Below are 18,383 nucleotides of genomic sequence, written 5' to 3' on the forward strand. Positions count from 1 at the left end.
AACAGCAAAGCATGTTCAGATCAGGAATTCATTCACAATGTCCTGTAATGCAGGCGCAGGCAATTACTTAGCTCGCAAACCATATGGCTGGAGAGACATCGAATAACACTCTGCTGTATGTTCACTGGTTTCCAATGAAGGGCAAAGGTTCAGCTTATGGGCAGAGGAATTGTTGGTGTGCACTGAGGCATGACTGATCTGTGCAATTGGTGAGCACAAAGAGCATTATGTAAAAAAAAAACCTTCCTGAATAAATATACATGATGTGCCTCTAAATCTGATTACTATGTCGAAACAAGTTGAAAGACCCATTACTGTCATTTTGCTCACAACAAACTCAATCTCTTGTCTGCTTTATCAGCAAACCCAACAAAATGTTTTTTTTAAATCCCTTTTCTCTTTCATTTTCTCTCTTGCCCTTTTTTTCTTCTCATTATTTTCCTTCTTTTATCTGCTGCTTTTATCCCTACATAATTGTTCATGTTTAAGTGTCTCTGGGCCCCCAGACTGTATAATTAGGACCTGTCACTTCCTCAGTGGCAGAGTAAACCAGGAGAGGTTTCAGCATGTCACATCCAGGAGAAAATCATAAGAATTTAGATCAAGGAGGAGGTGGAGATGATATGGACGAAAGCCTTTTGAATCTATTCTTTGGCTGGCTTCTAAGCAGGCGCTTCTGAGAACAAACTCAGAACTTAGGTAGTTGCCTTGCCTTGCTAGTTGATTAGCTGTTTCTAAAACCATTTATGTAAGCTTACAGCATGAATTATTCTTATTCTGTTTTAATCTCTACAAAGGAACGCATGCATGAATTATTCATGCAGCTGTATACAGTATCCCCCCATTATTAACTGTGAGATTAAAAAAATATATCTGTGGAATAATTAAGTCGGCAAAGCAGTAGCTGAGTTGACACACAAGAAGCGCATGTTTGAGCTGATTGCAGGAAAATAAAAATCAATTTAGAGGAGCTGGAAAGTGTCCATTTGAAGTGTTCACAGCAAAGGTTTCCTTGCCGTTAGATGCAGGAAGGTGAAATGTCTACTTCAGCTGTGCCTGCAGCACATCACTACAACACTACTGTTAAAAGCTCCATAACTACAATGTAACACACCACTACATTGTTACAAGGAAGTCAGTTAGAGCACCAAGGACCACCAAACTGACACATATAAGACAACAAATTCCTGTTTCATAAGATTTTGCCCCAAAATAGTCATCCTGTCACTGTGTTACTTATGAATGTAAAACAAAAAAAACCAAAATGAATCCCTGTAAGGGGACCCTGGCCCCTACTTTGAAAACCACTGAGCTAGAGTATTCAAGGCGTTAAGACTAACAGGCACTTTTGTCCAATACATTCGATATTTTTTTGTAAAAGTCTTCATTATCATGGCAGCTGGAAAACCGAATGTGACACAGCATGTAAATAAATAGTTCCTGGAGCCAACAAATATCGTGTCAACCCCAATTTAGTTTAAAATGTCAGAGTTTAGGGTAAAATTAAATTGTATGAATTTCGAGAGACATGTATGAGTTGCTGTGCAGCTCAGCAACTCCAGTTTTCTTTTTAAATAAGCAATTCTTCTTTCTAAGGAGTTCTAAATAAAAGTATATTGGACTCCTACATAGAATAGTGTTTTCATTGATATATTTTACCTGGACAAAGTCTCATTGGGAGATTGCTTCCTTATGTAACTTTCATCTAGCTTCGTCGGTTCTTGTTTTAGATGATTACAATCAATTTTTTGGGTATGTCCTAACTAACCCTTCTGCAGAACTAGAACTACAGAACTCCATTAGGCAAACAAAAGAGTAAACTGAAAGCAATATTTCTAATTTAAAAGTTGTCTTGTTTTGATTTCAGTAAACAATGTCAGTTCTCTTCCTTACAAATGAAATCTTGCTATTGTCCAATTATCCACAAGCTGTTAAAATATACTTTGACCTTACGTTTTTAAGTACTTCAACAAAATAGATGAAATGAACATTAAACTCGGACAAGAAGTGCAGTGATTAACCATTTTGCATTACGCACAAGGAGAGGAGCTACAACCAATGATCATTTTCATTATTGATTAATGTGTCTGTTAAGATTCATGATTAATCAATTAATCATTTTGTCTATAAAACTGTGCTACAAAAATGCTTACTACATTTTATCACTATGATGAAAAAAACACTATTTTACTTGATTTATTGTTATGTTCAGACAATTAATCATATGATCTGGTATGTGTTCTGTATACCATGAAGTCTTGCCTGGCACCTTTGCCATGCACTGCAACCATTTCAAATAACTTTTCTTGTGGTAATTTTGAAGGTAGTGATACACACACAGCTGTCTCTAATGCCTATGCACAAAGCTGGTTAAAACCAGCCTTGCAGACGCTGATGACCCTTTAGTCACTTCTCACTTAGACAACAACAATTTAGACACCTTTCACTTGGTTCCTTTTTTCTGTCTGACATACAGTTTCTCTGTTTGGTCACGCACACCCCTCACACGCACATATAAATACATCCTGTTTCCTTCACATGCAAGGGTGCTGCTCGAGTGGGACTTTATACTTGCGGTCAAATCTTTTATTAAATAATCACAAAGACAGATTTGTCAACTTTGTCTTTTTTCTTCTCAGTGAAGTTTATTTCCACCACACCAGAGCCCAAAGTGATGCGATCAAATTTCTTCTTTTGTCTAACAAATAGTCATAATGACCTAAAGCAGCAAATCCTTACATTTAAGAAGCTGGAACCAGAAAATATTTTTGCTTGTAAAATGACTGAAACGATTAATCAATTCTCAAAATAGCTGGCAACTAATTTTCTTTCAGCCAACTAGTTGATTAACTGTCTAACTGCTGCAGCTTGTCCTGCAGCTATAAGCTGAACCCAGACAATACTGTCCTGAACTTATGCTGATATTATGAGTCTTTCTTGTCCGAGATCCCTTCACCTCTTTATTTATTTGACTTTTAAAATGGCAACATGTTATGTTGCACTATTCATCCCCTAAATTTTGCATCCAGCTCTTGTACATTGTCTCTGCAGTTTGTATTTTAAATAATGCATCCTTGAACATAATGTGTTCATTACAGAGTTGTCTAGTTGTCCTCATACATGTAATTCATTATGTGTATGCAAAAACCTGGCTCATTTAACTTGTATCCCCATATGCTCTGCATTAAAATAATGACACACACTTGTTAAAATATGAGCAACTCCGTGCGTCATAAGGCTCCATATCACCTTGTCTCAGACTTTTTTTCTTTCTTTCATTGTCACTATTCCTGACATGTTTGTCTCAGTACATGTCAGGCCTGGAAGCCTTAGGTTTGTTTTGCCATAAACATTTCTGATTCTAGAGTTTCTATCTTATAATGATTTGTACTCCTCTACCTGAAAATATTTTCTCATCATAGGAATGCATAAGATTCTCTTCTCCCACAGTCATTACAATCAAATCAAACACCGTCTCTGTCTCTCTCTCAAGGTGAATCATATTGTCCCCAAGAAAGAAGACTTCAGAGTAGTCAGAAAAAGAAATAAAAAACATTCCCTGCTTCCGCAGGGACTGTAAACCCAATCATCTCTGAATGGCCGCATTGGCCTGTCAGAATATGGCTGTTTATCAGGTGGCTGTTATACAGGTCAACATGTCTGACAGAAAAATTCAAACACAAGCCAAAATTCATCATGAAAGCAGCAATTTCCATGAAGCATGACTGCTTTCAAGAACCACCTCCCACCCCTGCACTTCTATGTTGTGGTACACTGGCATCAGCATTAACACAATATAATAAAGCATCTGGCGCAGATATTCCCTTAAGTGAGCCAGTACATGCCACTGAAGTCATTCAGCACAACACCTGTTTCCACATGTAGCTCTGCCTGTGATGAAAGATACAGAGACAACAGCAAGAACCAACTGCACAAACACTGCATTTTTTTTTCCTTTTGAATTTGCTGAATGGCCCTGAAGTGGCCATGAAAACAAAGATGACAGGATTATCCTAGGCAGGCTTTGAAAAGACTACCCATTAGCAACTACTCTGGCAAAAATGAGGGTGAATATTCTGAAATGAAAGTGACACTCACACAGTGCAGAGAGGAAGGCAGCGGGGACATTGTGTTGGAATCAAAGACAGTGCCTGGATCGAGGCTTGTGGAAGAAAGACGTGGCCCACACACTTCCAGTCGAGACAACTGGGTGTTTTAGAGATTGCAGAATGCACTGCAGAAGCTGGAAACTGATTGCATGCCTCAGGGAAGTTCTATTGTGGCACCTGACTGTGTCTCTTAAAATACTAAGATGAAGCAGTGTGTGTTAAATCCAACAGTTGGCATGCACATTAAACAAGACTGAGGCATGGTAGCTACGTACACATAACAAGAAAGAAGGAGACCCTGACTGTACTACATCATACCTAGCTGAGGTTAATTCCATGTTGTCCTGTAAAGCTTGCATGTAAGTTTGATGGAGATAAACAGGACCGTTAAAATATCTCCATAGAGAAATGCTATCCTTCTTCCAGATCCAAAAGCTTCTGAATTAGCAACATAGCTGTTAATGCTGCCAAGCCCATACTCTGTGGGTTTGAGACAGCAGCAGAAGAGCAGTGTAGTTCATTCTGCTGCTAAGAAACTGGGCTACAGCTTTGAAATGCTGGTTGGTTGTTGAAACACATTATGTTATTTTTACAGCCACAAGTAACAAGTAAATTTTCACAATCAATTTTCCTGCTGATTATTTTCTCAGTTGTTTAATGTGCAAAATATAAAAAAAAAATTCTCAGAACTCAAGATGATGCACATATTAATTTTAACACACAGCATGTCATTTCTGACAAAACTATGAAAACTAAAGACAAAGTTTGATGAGATAATGAAGTAGCATGTAATCAAGGGAGTGGATGATTGTCTTTATAGTCAAACAACCACCCCATGCAATGCAAAAAGAATCAGGCAGAAACGTATTGGATTGATGTTTACAACCAAATGAAATGCACCATTACCTTGAATAAAAGAAAGTAAGGAAGATGCACTGTGTTAATTAAAAACTCTTTCACTCAAACTAAAAATGAATGGGTTTAATTTTAAGCAGCGTCTAAACATGTTAGCTTTTCCTGCTCAGGAAAGTGGTTCCAATGGTTCAGCATGTATTTGAACCAAGGATTAATTGCAGAATGTAATCATACTGTTGAATACAGTTCTACTGCCCATGTTTAGAAAATAATGAATCATTAAGTCTGGATTTTTGGTGAAAAGCAGGTAAAGACATATAAGACACACAAGACTTACAAGATATAAAATGTGTTTTATTCTAAAGCCCAATAACGAGGTATAGGGCAACAGACATGTACGAGTCCTGAGTCAGTCATTCACAATCTCTTTATAATCTGCCCCATTCATTCTAAGTAGGTGTTAGGAAGAAACTGATGCAACAAATAGCATAAATTACATGGACTAGCAGTGTTTGCTACCTTGTTTGTCATCAGGGGACTCAGGGAGCAGACGGAGTTGAGTTAGAAAAACTTCCTGCATGGCTGGAAACATATCTGCTCCAGCTCAGTTGGAGTGAGTGCACGGGTCTCATAGAGACAAACAGATCTGACTCAAAAGGACTCGTGACTGTAATCAAGAACCAGTAAAATCTCGGTTTCAGTCACGCTAATATCTTTTGGTGCTATGCCGGAAGCAAACATTCTTTAGTTGGAAGTGAAACACCATTTGTTATGTGTTTTGTAGTGATGAGGACATTGCTTGCACCCTTAATTGTACGGACTCAGACCTGTATGACACAAGAGGACTTTGGAGTTTCACGGGTAGGTTCAAGTGACTCAAAGGACTTAAATAACCGAGTGATCTGGAAGGACTCACAGAAACATACATGGAAACGGATTTGACTATTAGGCAAGGGCGACTGATTTAAAAGCTGTCACATTCACCTCCACTGAGTGAAATCCCATAGACTGACTTCAAACGTCTTCAGTGGTATAACTGGGAAAATGGTTGTGTTTGTCATCATACAAACAGATCATGAGATCGTGACTTTTATGGCAACTTCGTCAATTCCTTTCTTTTGACACACAGCTGGACTGGCTTACAGCAGCTTCAGTCTCTCTTCCTTTCTGTGGCACAGTAGCCCTTAGTGTTAAAAGGCTACAACTCACAGCGTGCAACCAGTTGAGACAGTGATGTTGACAAATTGTTGATTGATTATTTATTTTTTTTCTTCAATATTTCCAGCGTTGTTATTTTTCAGTGTTGTTCAGCTTTCTCTCACATGTCACCGGCTGCATCATTACAGAAAGCTCCGCTGTGATTGGTGCATTGTGGCGTGTGGAATGTGGTACTTTTAGTTTTTGCATGATTAGCAGCGTAGGAGGAACAAAGAGAAATCTTTACTCACACTCTGCTTGTAAATTATTTATCACGTTTGTTCGTATCTCCTTTTAGGGCCAAACACAGTTTATTTCTTTTTTCGGTCTCAGATATATTGCAGTCTGTTTGACTGAAAACAATGATTTGACTGTTGATATGATATCACACAGAACAGAGCACAGACCAAATACTAGACAAAGATGGACAAGTGAAGTATTTACAAAGAATACCAGACAGCTTGTCCAGTACTAGGAAATAACTGATCACGACTACAGTTGCTGCTTACCTTTAGATGCAATTAACGAACAGAGTTTCAGAGAGTCAGAGACGTGTGGAGAAATTACCCCCCTCCCCCATGTTTAAAATTAGAATCCTAATGAGTGTCACTCTCACAGTTCAACTGATAAATTCACTGTTTAACATTAGCACAGATTCACAGACTCAATCTGCCTGCTGTCCTGCGTTTGGGACAAAGCTTGACAACCTATCAATGTAAAGGTTTTCCCTCCTTGTTTTGAGAAAATCCTCTCAATGGTCTGCAGTGACCAAAATTAAAATATTATTCATTACTTGTTACAATACTAAACATGCTATTAAACAGTGCAGGGCGGGGGCCTTTTAAGCACCAACCTTCGTGGCCGATGATTTCAATTCCACTAAGGCGACACCAGATTTTGTTGCATTGTGCGTTTGTTCACACTACTGTAACAAACCATTTGTGCCATGTGTGCAAAATAGCAAAGACTTAACACGCTGTCATGAATCTGCAAACTCACAGTAAGTGCCCTACAGTGGCAACTGCACAGCTGCCTATCACCAATCACAAAATTAAATGAAAAGCTTTTCAGTAAAATAAGCTCAGTATTTCATCTGTACCATAACACCATATAGAAAATTAGGCCTATACCTACAAGCATAAAGACTGGATAATATTAATGCATCAGTCAGACAAAAGAGGCTTTTATTAATCTCTATGCAGCATGACACTTGTGTTACCTTAACCCCCATGGAAAGAAAGTTAGCACTATTGTAACTGATATTGATTTGCTCCACTGCTTCTTTCTCCATTTACTAATAATTACCAATGCAGACTCTCCAATTACTCGGCTCCAACAAACATTTACAGCAGCCTGAAAGCCACACATTCATTATACAGATGACAGAGAGAGAGAGAGAGAGAGAGAGAGAGAAAACAAAACCCCAAACCTGCATAGAGCGAGTCCAATTAAAATTCTTTAGTCATGCCAACTAAAAGCCAAATGAATTATGACAACACGCACCTCCGTTAGCTACCAGAGTTCCCAATAAACTGTAAGAGACCAGCCATCGTGAACATATGAGTCAGCTAACCCAAGTGCTAAAATAGAAATTACAGTCAAATCTGCTTTCTTACTTCAGAAAGTTTTTGACTCACAAGAGACACTGATATTCTTTTAATCGGGAGAACTGTGGCATCCAGAAAAGCAATGGAAATTCTTTTAGTCTTTATGAATCCAACTTAAAACGGCATCTCATACGTTAGTTTGATTGTAAACTTTGATAGCTATATGAGCGTTAGTTCGGAGATGATGTGAGTGTGAGCCAGCTTTACTGTTCCTAACTCTGGAATCATGCTCCTCAGAACAAAATGCTAAGACTAATGTTGAGTTTCATTAAAGGACTGGAAAATATGCTCTCTAAGAGAAATCCCTGAAGTCCCTGAAATCCCCCTGGATTGTTTTAATCCACTGAGGGGCATTGCTACCACAACTGTGTGTCAACACTTCTGATTTATTATTCCCATTGGATCAAATGTTGTTTACCTGTAGTCCCCCCAGCCTCAAACCATGCTCACACATAAAGATCTTGCATTGAAGATAATGACATCAACCACTCCATCCTAAGGGAATGTCTCCCATGATGATGATTCAGTCTCACTGCTGAAACGTGGTTCAATTCGGAAACAGATAGGCTTATGGAGATTTTTGTCACATATATCAAATATTGCACAAGAGGTTCACCGACTGACTTGGACTGAACTGACATAGCGGAATTCACACGTGTATGATTATGCCTACAGTGGAGATTTCCGTGCAGGAAATTTCTTGTTCCCCAGAAGCTTACTAAAGGTTTAGGTGTTTTCCATACTCAGCATACCAAGCAAAGTGTAACACCCCTACGCCTGCACTCTTTGTTTGAAAGCTTCACCATCACTCATGCTTCACACTCTCATGTCAGCAGGTTTTGTCTATAACCTGCTGACATGAGAGGCATATCAAGTCTTGCTGGTACATAACTAGGCTCAACTGAGGAGGCACAGATGAGATTATGGAATGTTGTCAGAGTAGCACAACTAATTATCACGAAACACAAGGAGATGCTAACTAATTGATTAAAGATTTTAATTGAAGGGGCTCTGAGGAATCATTTCAGCTGTCTGTGATGAAAGACTGGGAGAGCTGGCATATGAGCTGGCATATGATTTGGAGCAGAAAAGGCTACGCACTGTTCAACAAAAGAGATGGTAAAAAGAAATGTACTCTTTAATATCTGTCAACTTAATCGTGGATAAAATAATCTTCAACACAAAAAGACCATATATTCACAAGAATGTAAATGATGTGGCCTAATGAAATGAACATCAATGAAATCAATGAGCATGCTGACTGTCTGCTTAAGCAGTCTGTAAAAACTCACAACGCATGACTGAACGTATTCACGCTTGTAAAGAGCAAACAGGCAGATCACAGCCCCATGCTCAATTTAAAATGTAAACTGTCTATAAAGTCTTCCAATGCAGTTGACATGTTGATTGAAAAAAAAAAATTGGTTTCACTTGACATTGGCCAAAAGATACCCTGTTATTGCCTCTCTAGTCATTCTCTGTCAAGTTTAATTTTGAGGCTTATAGCTTTCTCACGACACAAAAACCCTCCTCTGAGATTCTCCTGTAGAATTACGGCAATTATCTGGATGCTCACAGCTGGCAACGGGTAAAAGCTCCATTTTCCACCCCAAATCATTTTCCCTATCCCCTATAATTGTAGTGATTATAATAATATTAGAAAGATGCTTTAAAACCTAGCATAGCATCTATTTCCCTGGAAGGATTTACCTTGAGAAAGCATTTCCATTTAGGCCTTAATTCACCAGGGCACTCAATCAATTTAGTGCTAATTGAAATATATTACAAATAGAAACGCTTAATTTTTAGAAAGTACAATGGATCCACTTGCCTGACAAACGATAACTGTAAATGTAATCCATTTGGAAATGGTTTACAGTGTGCAAATCTGGCTTTTATGTATGTTAGCACCACTACATAGTTAGAATAAGAGGCCATAAATCATAGCATGTAACTAAAAAGCTCTGGCATCATCCTAAAAGATATTCTAAAAGAAGCCAGAAAAAATTCAGTTGCATTAATTTGCAACACTAGTTTGGATCTTATGTTCATTTGTTTTTTTAAAAAAAAGCTATGTGCACTTCAATGTATGCATATGAATGGGTAAGCAAGGCAAAATTGTATATGAAAAGCATCTGATATCTGTCCTGACTGAATATGCATCAGTTGAAACAAAATGTGACAAGGGTTCAAATATCTGAGATCATTTCTCATCATTGGGGACCTTCGGAGAAATTTTGATTCCAAAAAGCTTTCATAACATAACAATTGGCTACAAAGTAGTTAGGGATATTATTTATTTTCCCATAACTTTGCAACCTTGTCGATTCTAAAAGAGATTAGGCTGCCTTAAGCAACAAGCTGAATGACAATTTAAAGCAAGTCACGACAGTCTCTGGGGATGACAGTGATTCTGTGGAGGAGGTTAACTGGAAGTCTTAAAGGAGGCAGCTGCTATGAAAGCCTTCTTAGCCACTGTTCTAGCATGTCACCTTGTTGGCTGATTTCCATTTGTACGACAGCTATCACAAATGGACAGCAAAGTAATGAATCTGATGATCTGACTTTAGTATAGCCAGCTTCCCTTGGGCAATTGGAGACAGAACCCAATATGCCTGTTTCTACTGTTTTAAAGAAAAGCACTAGTTTCTCACAGTTAGTAATATCTGTGCGTCACAAAAGCCCCTCCCCCACATCCTCTGTTTTGCATCAAGATGGCGTCTATTCACTCGTCAAAAATGAGGTCAAATGACTTGCCTAACACTTGATCCTTGAGATGCGGAGACCATGGTGAGCATAAGGACTGTGAAAGAGAGCAACACTGTGTTGACAGCAACACTGATCGCATTAAACATGCGGTGCAGGAAACAGGCAAGAGGATTTTGGCGTTTAATTAACAGTGACAGACTCAGGTGCGCACACAGATGTGTCATACGGGGTAAACCAGGTTTTTGCCCAAATGAGTGCATGAAACTGCAGTTACGTGGCAGCTAACCGATGTGTTCAGAGATCATCGCTATATCTCCAACCAAGCTGCTGAGTTGCTGAGCTGCTGAAGCAGTCTTGCTTATACTTTAAAATAACTGGCTGTGGCCTAATTAAATAAAACGTGGGGAAATGCAGAAAGTGGAGAGGGTGCGTCTCAGCCATGGCTGGGGTCTGTGTTAAGGAGATAGTCAACAATTCCTCCTTTAAATTGTGCCCTGTGGAGTTTGAATAGTTATTTAATATTCCTCTATGCCATCTTATGAACATCTGCACTGGGGTGGGGACACCAAGCCATTTAAACTAGATGTTGTCTCTGGCACAAGTGCTTATAGTAAATGTCAAGACCTTTCAGAGCCATAATAATGACACAGTTGAGGAAAATGATACATGGCATCGTTTTTTTTGGCCTGGATATGGCTAGAAAACCTTGCTCCAGTACAACTGTGTACGGCCAGATAAGATTTTCGTCAACTAGTCTGTTGACATGAGGCAATGATTTTTAGATTTATACGAATACCAGACTTTCAACCTAGTGACAGGTCAATTTAGCACCATTAGAGAGACTAAGGCCTGTGGTGCAGGCCTTATTTTGTGGCTGAGGGCCAACTGTCAAACTAAATAACAAAAATAAGCGAGGATCAGTGTCTTATTCTTGGTGTATACAGCCTGGCTCAGATTTAGTTGTCTGCTTCCTATTTTCTGCCTTTGCTGAATGTAAAATGTAGCTTTTAAAGCTTAATCAGTGTACCTTTTGTCTCGCTCTCACACTATCATATATATTTCATTGGAAAAATAGAAACAAAGCCAATTGCCAAAGCACAGAGTACCAAGATAGAGCTGCACATTCTGTATGGTAGCAGCCCATGCTTAAGATTTCAGTCTGCTTGAACTAAATTCACAGATACTTGTTCTTTGCTGTTGATTACAGCTGCTTATCCATGTGGAAGAGGCTGTCACTGATACCGGGTGTTTCCTGACAACATAGGGAACTGTCTTTTCATCTGGCTGTCCCCATCAAATTCATAGCCAGATGAGTCATTTACTAGGAAGAGTCAAGGTTCATTCAACTGAATCTAAATGACATGAAACCTGTGAAAGGATAGGATAGAAAGGAATGGGTAGCTCTTCTAAACAATGTGCTTCCCATGGAAGCTCAAAGACTTTCAGTATGTAAAGAAAACGAAGCATATGCGCATAACTTTGAGGCGCTCACATGAAACACTGCAGCAGCAGCACAACTCCTGTTGAGTACAGGGGCCTTGGTTAGAGGCTGAAAAAGGCTGAGCTTTTAGGTAATCAAAAAAGATTAGAAGGATGACGCTACACATGAACACATTCCTCATCTTCAAGAGGCTCAAATCCTTTAATTGATGTGGACCCAGTGTCCAACGTGAATCAGGGCACAGCAATGCAGCGCTGAGAACTGAAGAGGACGGGAAAATGAACATGTGACAGTGAACCCACCTCTCGGGAGCTACTCCATAATCCAGAGGCAGTGACTAATTGCGTGCTTCTGGGTTTGTCAGTATTTGAGAATGCTCACATTTTTTAGCCAGCAATCAGCTTTGGGGCACAGCACAATTGCCCTCTAATAGTCAGGGGTCTTGACAATAGAGGAACTCAACAAACGGGCTCTGTTTTCTGCACTGAGTTTCCTAAAATAAATGGTTCAAGCTTTGATGCCTGGCTCGCAAGACCAGTAAAAAGAAGGGGGAAAAAAGACAGAGCCGCGGTTCCTTGTGGTCAGATAAAATGACTGGACAGAGCAGGCCTTTATAATCGCTTTGGTGACAGCAGATGAGATGCAATCCAGGCATGAAAGTAGAGCAGTTTGAGAGGTTTACAATCTGTATTAGGTCAACAGATGCGAGCACAGCAATGAGACAATTTTACACTGTCAGCCTTCACATGAGTGAAAAAAAAGCAAATGAATGGTTACAGTGAGCACTGAATAGCCCATTAATTAACTGTAAGGACCTGGCAATGAAAACCTCTTGAAAATGTTTCCCCTATCCATTTCATAGATTTCTAGATGGTATTTACTGATGCTTTGACCTGCTGGTGGAAAATGTTGCCTTATTCAGGTGGTGGCAGGCAACTTGCTTATTGAGCTGATTCATAGCACAGGGATAATCTCTGGTCCAATAAACCATCAGGATTCAGGCAAAGCTTCTGCCACTGATCACAGCCAACCCAGATTGACACCAGAGAATTAGACACCCCCTCTAAAGAGACTGTCAGAGGTGTAAGTCTCTTTGACAGGACGGCACAGAGGGAACACAGTAAAAATAGTAAGCATCCCTTAGCTGTTGCCAGAGTAATTCAGTGATGAGCACCAGCACATTTGAACCATCCTCATAGAAAGACACTCATCTCCACACAGCCGCTGATGATGACCTGAGGCCACAGAAACAATTAAGCTCTACAGCAAGCCAGTTTGAGGCAACAATGACTAAAATCCAACCAGAGTGGAAGTTTAGACAGTTAGCTGCTCTGTATGCAGGCCCACACTTAGCATCTCTTGGAGTCAACATCCAGAGAGAATTCATATTGAAATGGAGCAGACCTGCCCCCTCAGCCTATCCTCAGTGCTATCAAAGCAGATATTTGATATTGGTAGAACAAGATATTATCACAGCCCTCCACAGATTTTGCATCTTGCTGCACATGTCTTTTGTGTAAACCAAAGAGTTTGGATATTTTCTGAAGAAATTAAATAGACTACACTGAGATCTTTGGAATTATAGCCTAAAGAACACAGCACGAGTGGAACATTGGAACTCATGCAAACTTAAGCATTATTATTATTTAACTATTTTTTACATTTTTTGTGAGTATATGTTGAAATTGTATTGAAAAACTCCTCAATGCACTGGCTCAAACCACGCCCATGCCTGTTAATTTAGTTCTTAATGGGCAGCTACCTGTGCAGCTGGCATCGCAGCGTACGTGATGGAGGGAGGATGGAGGAAGGAGGGAGGATGGATGGAGGGAGGGAGGATGGAGGGAGATAGCGCGTCATTGCCATAACTCGATTCCCATCAACGGCGACCACAAATACACTCTTCTGCCTCGTTTTGAAACTGCGACATCACACAGAAAATTCATCCCAAAGTGTCTGAACAGCACTCCAAACAGCACCCCAGCCTCCGTGTTGTATCTCAGGCTCCTCTTGTGCCGCTCGCAGCGTGTGAAACTGCGCGAACATACCGACGTTATAATCAAATAACATAAGCGACAAGCTATGGTAAGCTAATTCGGGCGATATCGTCCCACCTAGTAGAAGCTATGAGAAATGAACACCCAACAAAACAACACCTCATATCTGTTAACTGGTGTACACAAAAGGAAAGTATCTTAAAAAACTTTAGTTCGTAACCATCCGAGCTCCACTTGGCGCAAGAACAGCGTCCTGCGTAGCGGCTCTAACCGCCCCCCCGTCAGGCGACCACAAGGACGGGATGGAGGGAAAATGGCCTATTGTGTATTTATCGCAAGCGCTGAACGATAACCCCGTATTTAAAAGTACTTATCGGACATATTTAGAAGGATGAACTGGTGTGAAGAGAGTATGTACGGTCGGAGGCGTTAGCTCCGGAGAAACTCCGGCAGAGAGTGAACAGGAGAAAGTGAAGTTGTTAGCTTGTTTGTTTTACCTCAGTAGAGCCGTGTCGCCTTGTCTGCTGACCACACTTTCGACCGGGGAATAGTCCACAGTTTGTCCAGCGGGCAAACAGGACGGCAGAAAACAGCACAGGCTGAGAATTATCGCAGTAAGCCACTGACCAGAGACACAAGCATCCTGCACCGCAATCATTATGTCCATCACAGCTGTGTTCTGCTGCCGCTTCTCCCAAGTCTTGTTGTTGCCAAAAAAAGCGTGGCTTAAAAAAAAAACAAAACCTTGATGCGAACGACGATTTATTGCCACACTTTTCCTCCTCGGAGCCCCGCAAAGAAATGGTCCGCCGTATAGTTTCCCAGGTTTGTTTTGCTGCTTATAGAGCTCGCTGTGCGGGGAGGTGTACTCTCCAGTGGCTTGCACACCATCTAGTGAGGAAATGCGATGTAAAATGGGAGCAGACCTAGAAGCAGACAACCCCCAGGCTCTGATCCTGTTGCCATGCGGCCGTTTCCCGGGCAACCCGTTCCCAGTGGCTCGTGATGGAACAGTAAAACCGGTAGGTATTGATTAGGTATTGATACAACCCAAGAGCAATTAAAGATGTCGACTGGAGATTGAACCACATCGTATTTGTTCCCCACATGGAAATGAACAATCTAAGGATTTGGAAATGGAGATTATTAATAGTGACGCGGGTGTGACCCATAGGAAAACTATAGGAAAATTGGCAAAATATTTCAGTAGGGCTAAGTCGACCAGTCGACCAATAGTGAAGCTATCGTCAGCTCTCTGTTGTGATATGATTAAAGTAAATTTTCATGCTAAAAAAAAAAATGCTGTTTTTAGCCTCTCAGATATCAAAACTTTCTGCTTTTTCTGCTTTGTGTTAAACTGTATATCTTGACAAAACAAGACATTTTAAGTCATAATCTTTGACTTTCAGAAACCCTGAATATTTTTTACTGTTTTCTGGTACTGTTTTACATGACTAGACCATTAATCAATTAGCCTAGAGAATAACAGATTAAACATGAAAATAATAGTTAATAATAGTTAAAAACGTTAGTTGCAGCCCTACCAACTAGTCTAATATTTAAAGGGAATAATTGTATGTTATCACTTACACATTTCTAAATGTGTGATTTTATATGAAATGAAAAACATACAGTAATATTACACAGAGAGAGTGAGGAAGTGAAAGACACAGGGAGGCTTAAAAAGTTTATTTTAGAGCATTAGCCCTCACCATTGTGCCACTCTAAGCCTTTTGACTAAGCCTACATAATACTTAACAGACTGTAAAGCCATAACCATGGAAATGACATACATTATTCTGAGGTGACATGTTGGCATGGAGCCACTGAATCAGTGCAGATCACTCGGAACTTTTTATGAACGTAAGATCAGCAAAACTAAATAGAATAGCAACAAAAGATGCTAAATCAACCCTGTGTCAGTATTTTAGCTTAAAATTGACTAATTTTAAGAATTTACTGTAGGGATTTTCTAATTTGGTACTATAAGCAATATTCAAGTAAAGTCGTTGACTTACAGCAGTTAATTCTCAGTGTAAAATATCCCTTTTTGCTATCCTTCTTGACATGGTGTAGTTTCAGTGTTTTTATTTGTTGTTTTATTGCTGAGTTCAAGTTCCAGTTTGGAGCTTATATCCTATATAAATGATTTCCTGTTTTATTCAGTAAAACAGTTTCTCCTTTCCTTTTTTTTTATTATTAATTTCCCCCAGGAGGATCAATATAGTTTCATGGTATCTTATCTTAAAATCTCATCTCGCAACCACAGAGCCAAGATTGCAGTCTGTGATGTTATCAAGATGCACTGTCTGGAGCAGCTCCATTGAAATTAAATGGGGTGAGTGGCTGTGAACTCCTGAACGCTTTGTTTCAGTTGTTACACTGATACAAGCTTTAGGCAATTGCCTTGCCTTTGGTTTAAAATCTGAAAAGGAGTCTTGATCTTCCATAAATTTCAGAGTACTGCAAGAGTTGCCTTTCGATCTTTGGTTATTATTTTCTGAAGGCATAGATTGTTTATTGCAGCGGTATGAAAGAGTAGGAATTGGGATGCATTTCTGTTTACAGGCCCAGCTGTGATAGAAAGCAAAGATGCTGCGTTCCAGAGGTTACAATGGTCACCCTCCTGGAATGAGTCAACAGCCAATGTACCATGACAAGCAGTATTAAAAGATGGAGTGAAAAGTTCATCTTGGCACAAACGCATTTCTTATTTGCATAACTGAAGCTCGCTCTTCTGTTAATAGCTATGATGATAGCAGTAAAACCTAGTACTTATACTCGGGGTTTTGTGACAGAGGTGTTTTGGGTTGAATCTGTACGATATTTTCCACCCTTTTCATGTCAGTAACAACGTTGATTTTTTATTTTTTTTTTCCATTTCTCCGAGCCCTTGAAGACACCTCAGAAAATGAAACTTCCCGTGCATGAAAGCTATAATTACAGTGACTCCATTTAGTGTTAGTGCACTGTGCAGAGAAGAGTGGCATTCTCTAATATCCAGCTCATAATAACCCCAGAAATTATGAACAAGATGAAAGATATCAGGCACTGGACTATCACAACGTCTGAGCAGTTCTTTTTTTTCGTTGTTTGTTTGGGTTTCTTCTTTTCTGAGTAATGGATACCTCAGACATTTCTTCAGAGCATTCATAACCAGTCGTCTTTTCAAAAGCAGAATGAAATCAATGTGTGCAATTTGCTTTAATAGAGAGTGAATGAAGTGACACATAAAAAAAATGGCAATTTTTTTTTTCCCCCCCTGAAGGTTTAAATATATACCACTTCAGAGTGTTGTCAGGATCTTTAAAAGTGGAGCATAAACCCAAGAAGAATGGCCTTGTCTGTTTTAGTGTTTATGAAGACCGTCTGCAGCATTAAAACTGCAGTTATTGTCTTAATAGTATGCTAATGATGTGGCAAAAACCACTGAAGCATATGCTGCTTTATTTTGACTATTCAGGGTGAATGATGAGCTTGAACAAAAAGCCTGAGCAAAGAACTTTTTTTTTTTGCAGTGTTATTGCTTATTGTCACAGTGTTTTTGTTCAGGTATATTTAGCCTCACACACAATACCAACCTGTGTTTATTGGATTAATTTAACATGAGTAATGTAGCATATTGAAAGCTGTTGTTTCCTGAAGTGGGTAAGTACATGGCCATTTTTCTATAAAAGTGATTTGGTAGGCTATTATGATAATGGATGACATCCTGCAGGGAAATGTGCCAATCGATCACAGCACACAACCAAACTACGAATGCTGAGCAGTTGTATTAAATGCGTTCCTGCATCCTGGATTTACGGGACATGAGAAAGATCCATTAGGAAAAAAAGCAAGGATAATTGATCTCCCAGTCAAAGGATCCATGTTTAAGTTACAAATTTATAAATTAATTGGGTATGTATAAAGCTTGATGTAGAACAGTCATTCCCATTTCAGTTTAAATTGTGTGTTTTTACATAGTAATTTGGCATTACCAGTTGAGTAATGTAAGGTAATGCACTAATAAATGTGTAGCCTAAGTAAATGAACTACTCAGATGAATTATTCATTGAGATTTTCTTCGACATCCCTTGGTTCAGGACAACAAACCAGCATTTTAAGTTGGACATCTTCTACTTTTCTGGACTTCAACCAGACATTTATAACGATTAATACCAGCCGTTCTTCACAGAAGTAAAAACAAAGGCCTTTAAATTCTTCTTCAACTTCTTATCAGCAACTACCCCTGGTCATGAGGTTGCAGCGCACTGACTCCCTTCCCGCACTGATGCCTCCGAAAATAAAGGCGATAAGACTCCAGTGGGGCCACGTTCATTTAAAAGAAAAATTAAAACCACTACACAATGTCATGCACAGAAGAGAAATTAATTATGTTTTACTGACATCTCAGTAAAAGAGAATAAAAGATGTCAAAGTGTCAGAATTTACCTGCAGCGAGACTGTGCTTCGATAAACCTTTGAC

General features: G+C 39.5%; 1 protein-coding gene and 1 long non-coding RNA gene across 3 annotated transcripts in view; one reads left to right on the top strand and one right to left on the bottom strand.

Annotated features, from left to right (window-relative positions):
- Positions 1 to 14,849, bottom strand: part of negr1 (neuronal growth regulator 1) — a 127,708-nt gene extending 112,859 nt beyond the window's left edge. Inside the window, exon 1 of one of the 2 annotated variants that reach the window (XM_046391146.1) lies at positions 14,413 to 14,849. In XM_046391146.1, coding sequence (XP_046247102.1) covers positions 14,413 to 14,582 — 170 coding nt within the window. In that variant the 5' untranslated portion in view covers positions 14,583 to 14,849. The remainder of the gene's footprint in view (positions 1 to 14,412) is intronic. The other variant, XM_046391147.1, reaches the window with a different exon arrangement.
- Positions 14,832 to 17,162, top strand: LOC124060327. The gene is made up of 3 exons (XR_006843553.1): positions 14,832 to 14,937; positions 16,185 to 16,253; positions 16,484 to 17,162. It is a non-coding gene; the product is annotated as an uncharacterized LOC124060327 (long non-coding RNA).
- The last annotated feature ends 1,221 nt before the right edge of the window (positions 17,163 to 18,383 follow it).

The sequence above is a fragment of the Scatophagus argus genome, chromosome 6 (assembly GCF_020382885.2).
Source record: "Scatophagus argus isolate fScaArg1 chromosome 6, fScaArg1.pri, whole genome shotgun sequence".
NCBI lineage: Eukaryota > Metazoa > Chordata > Actinopteri > Scatophagidae > Scatophagus > Scatophagus argus.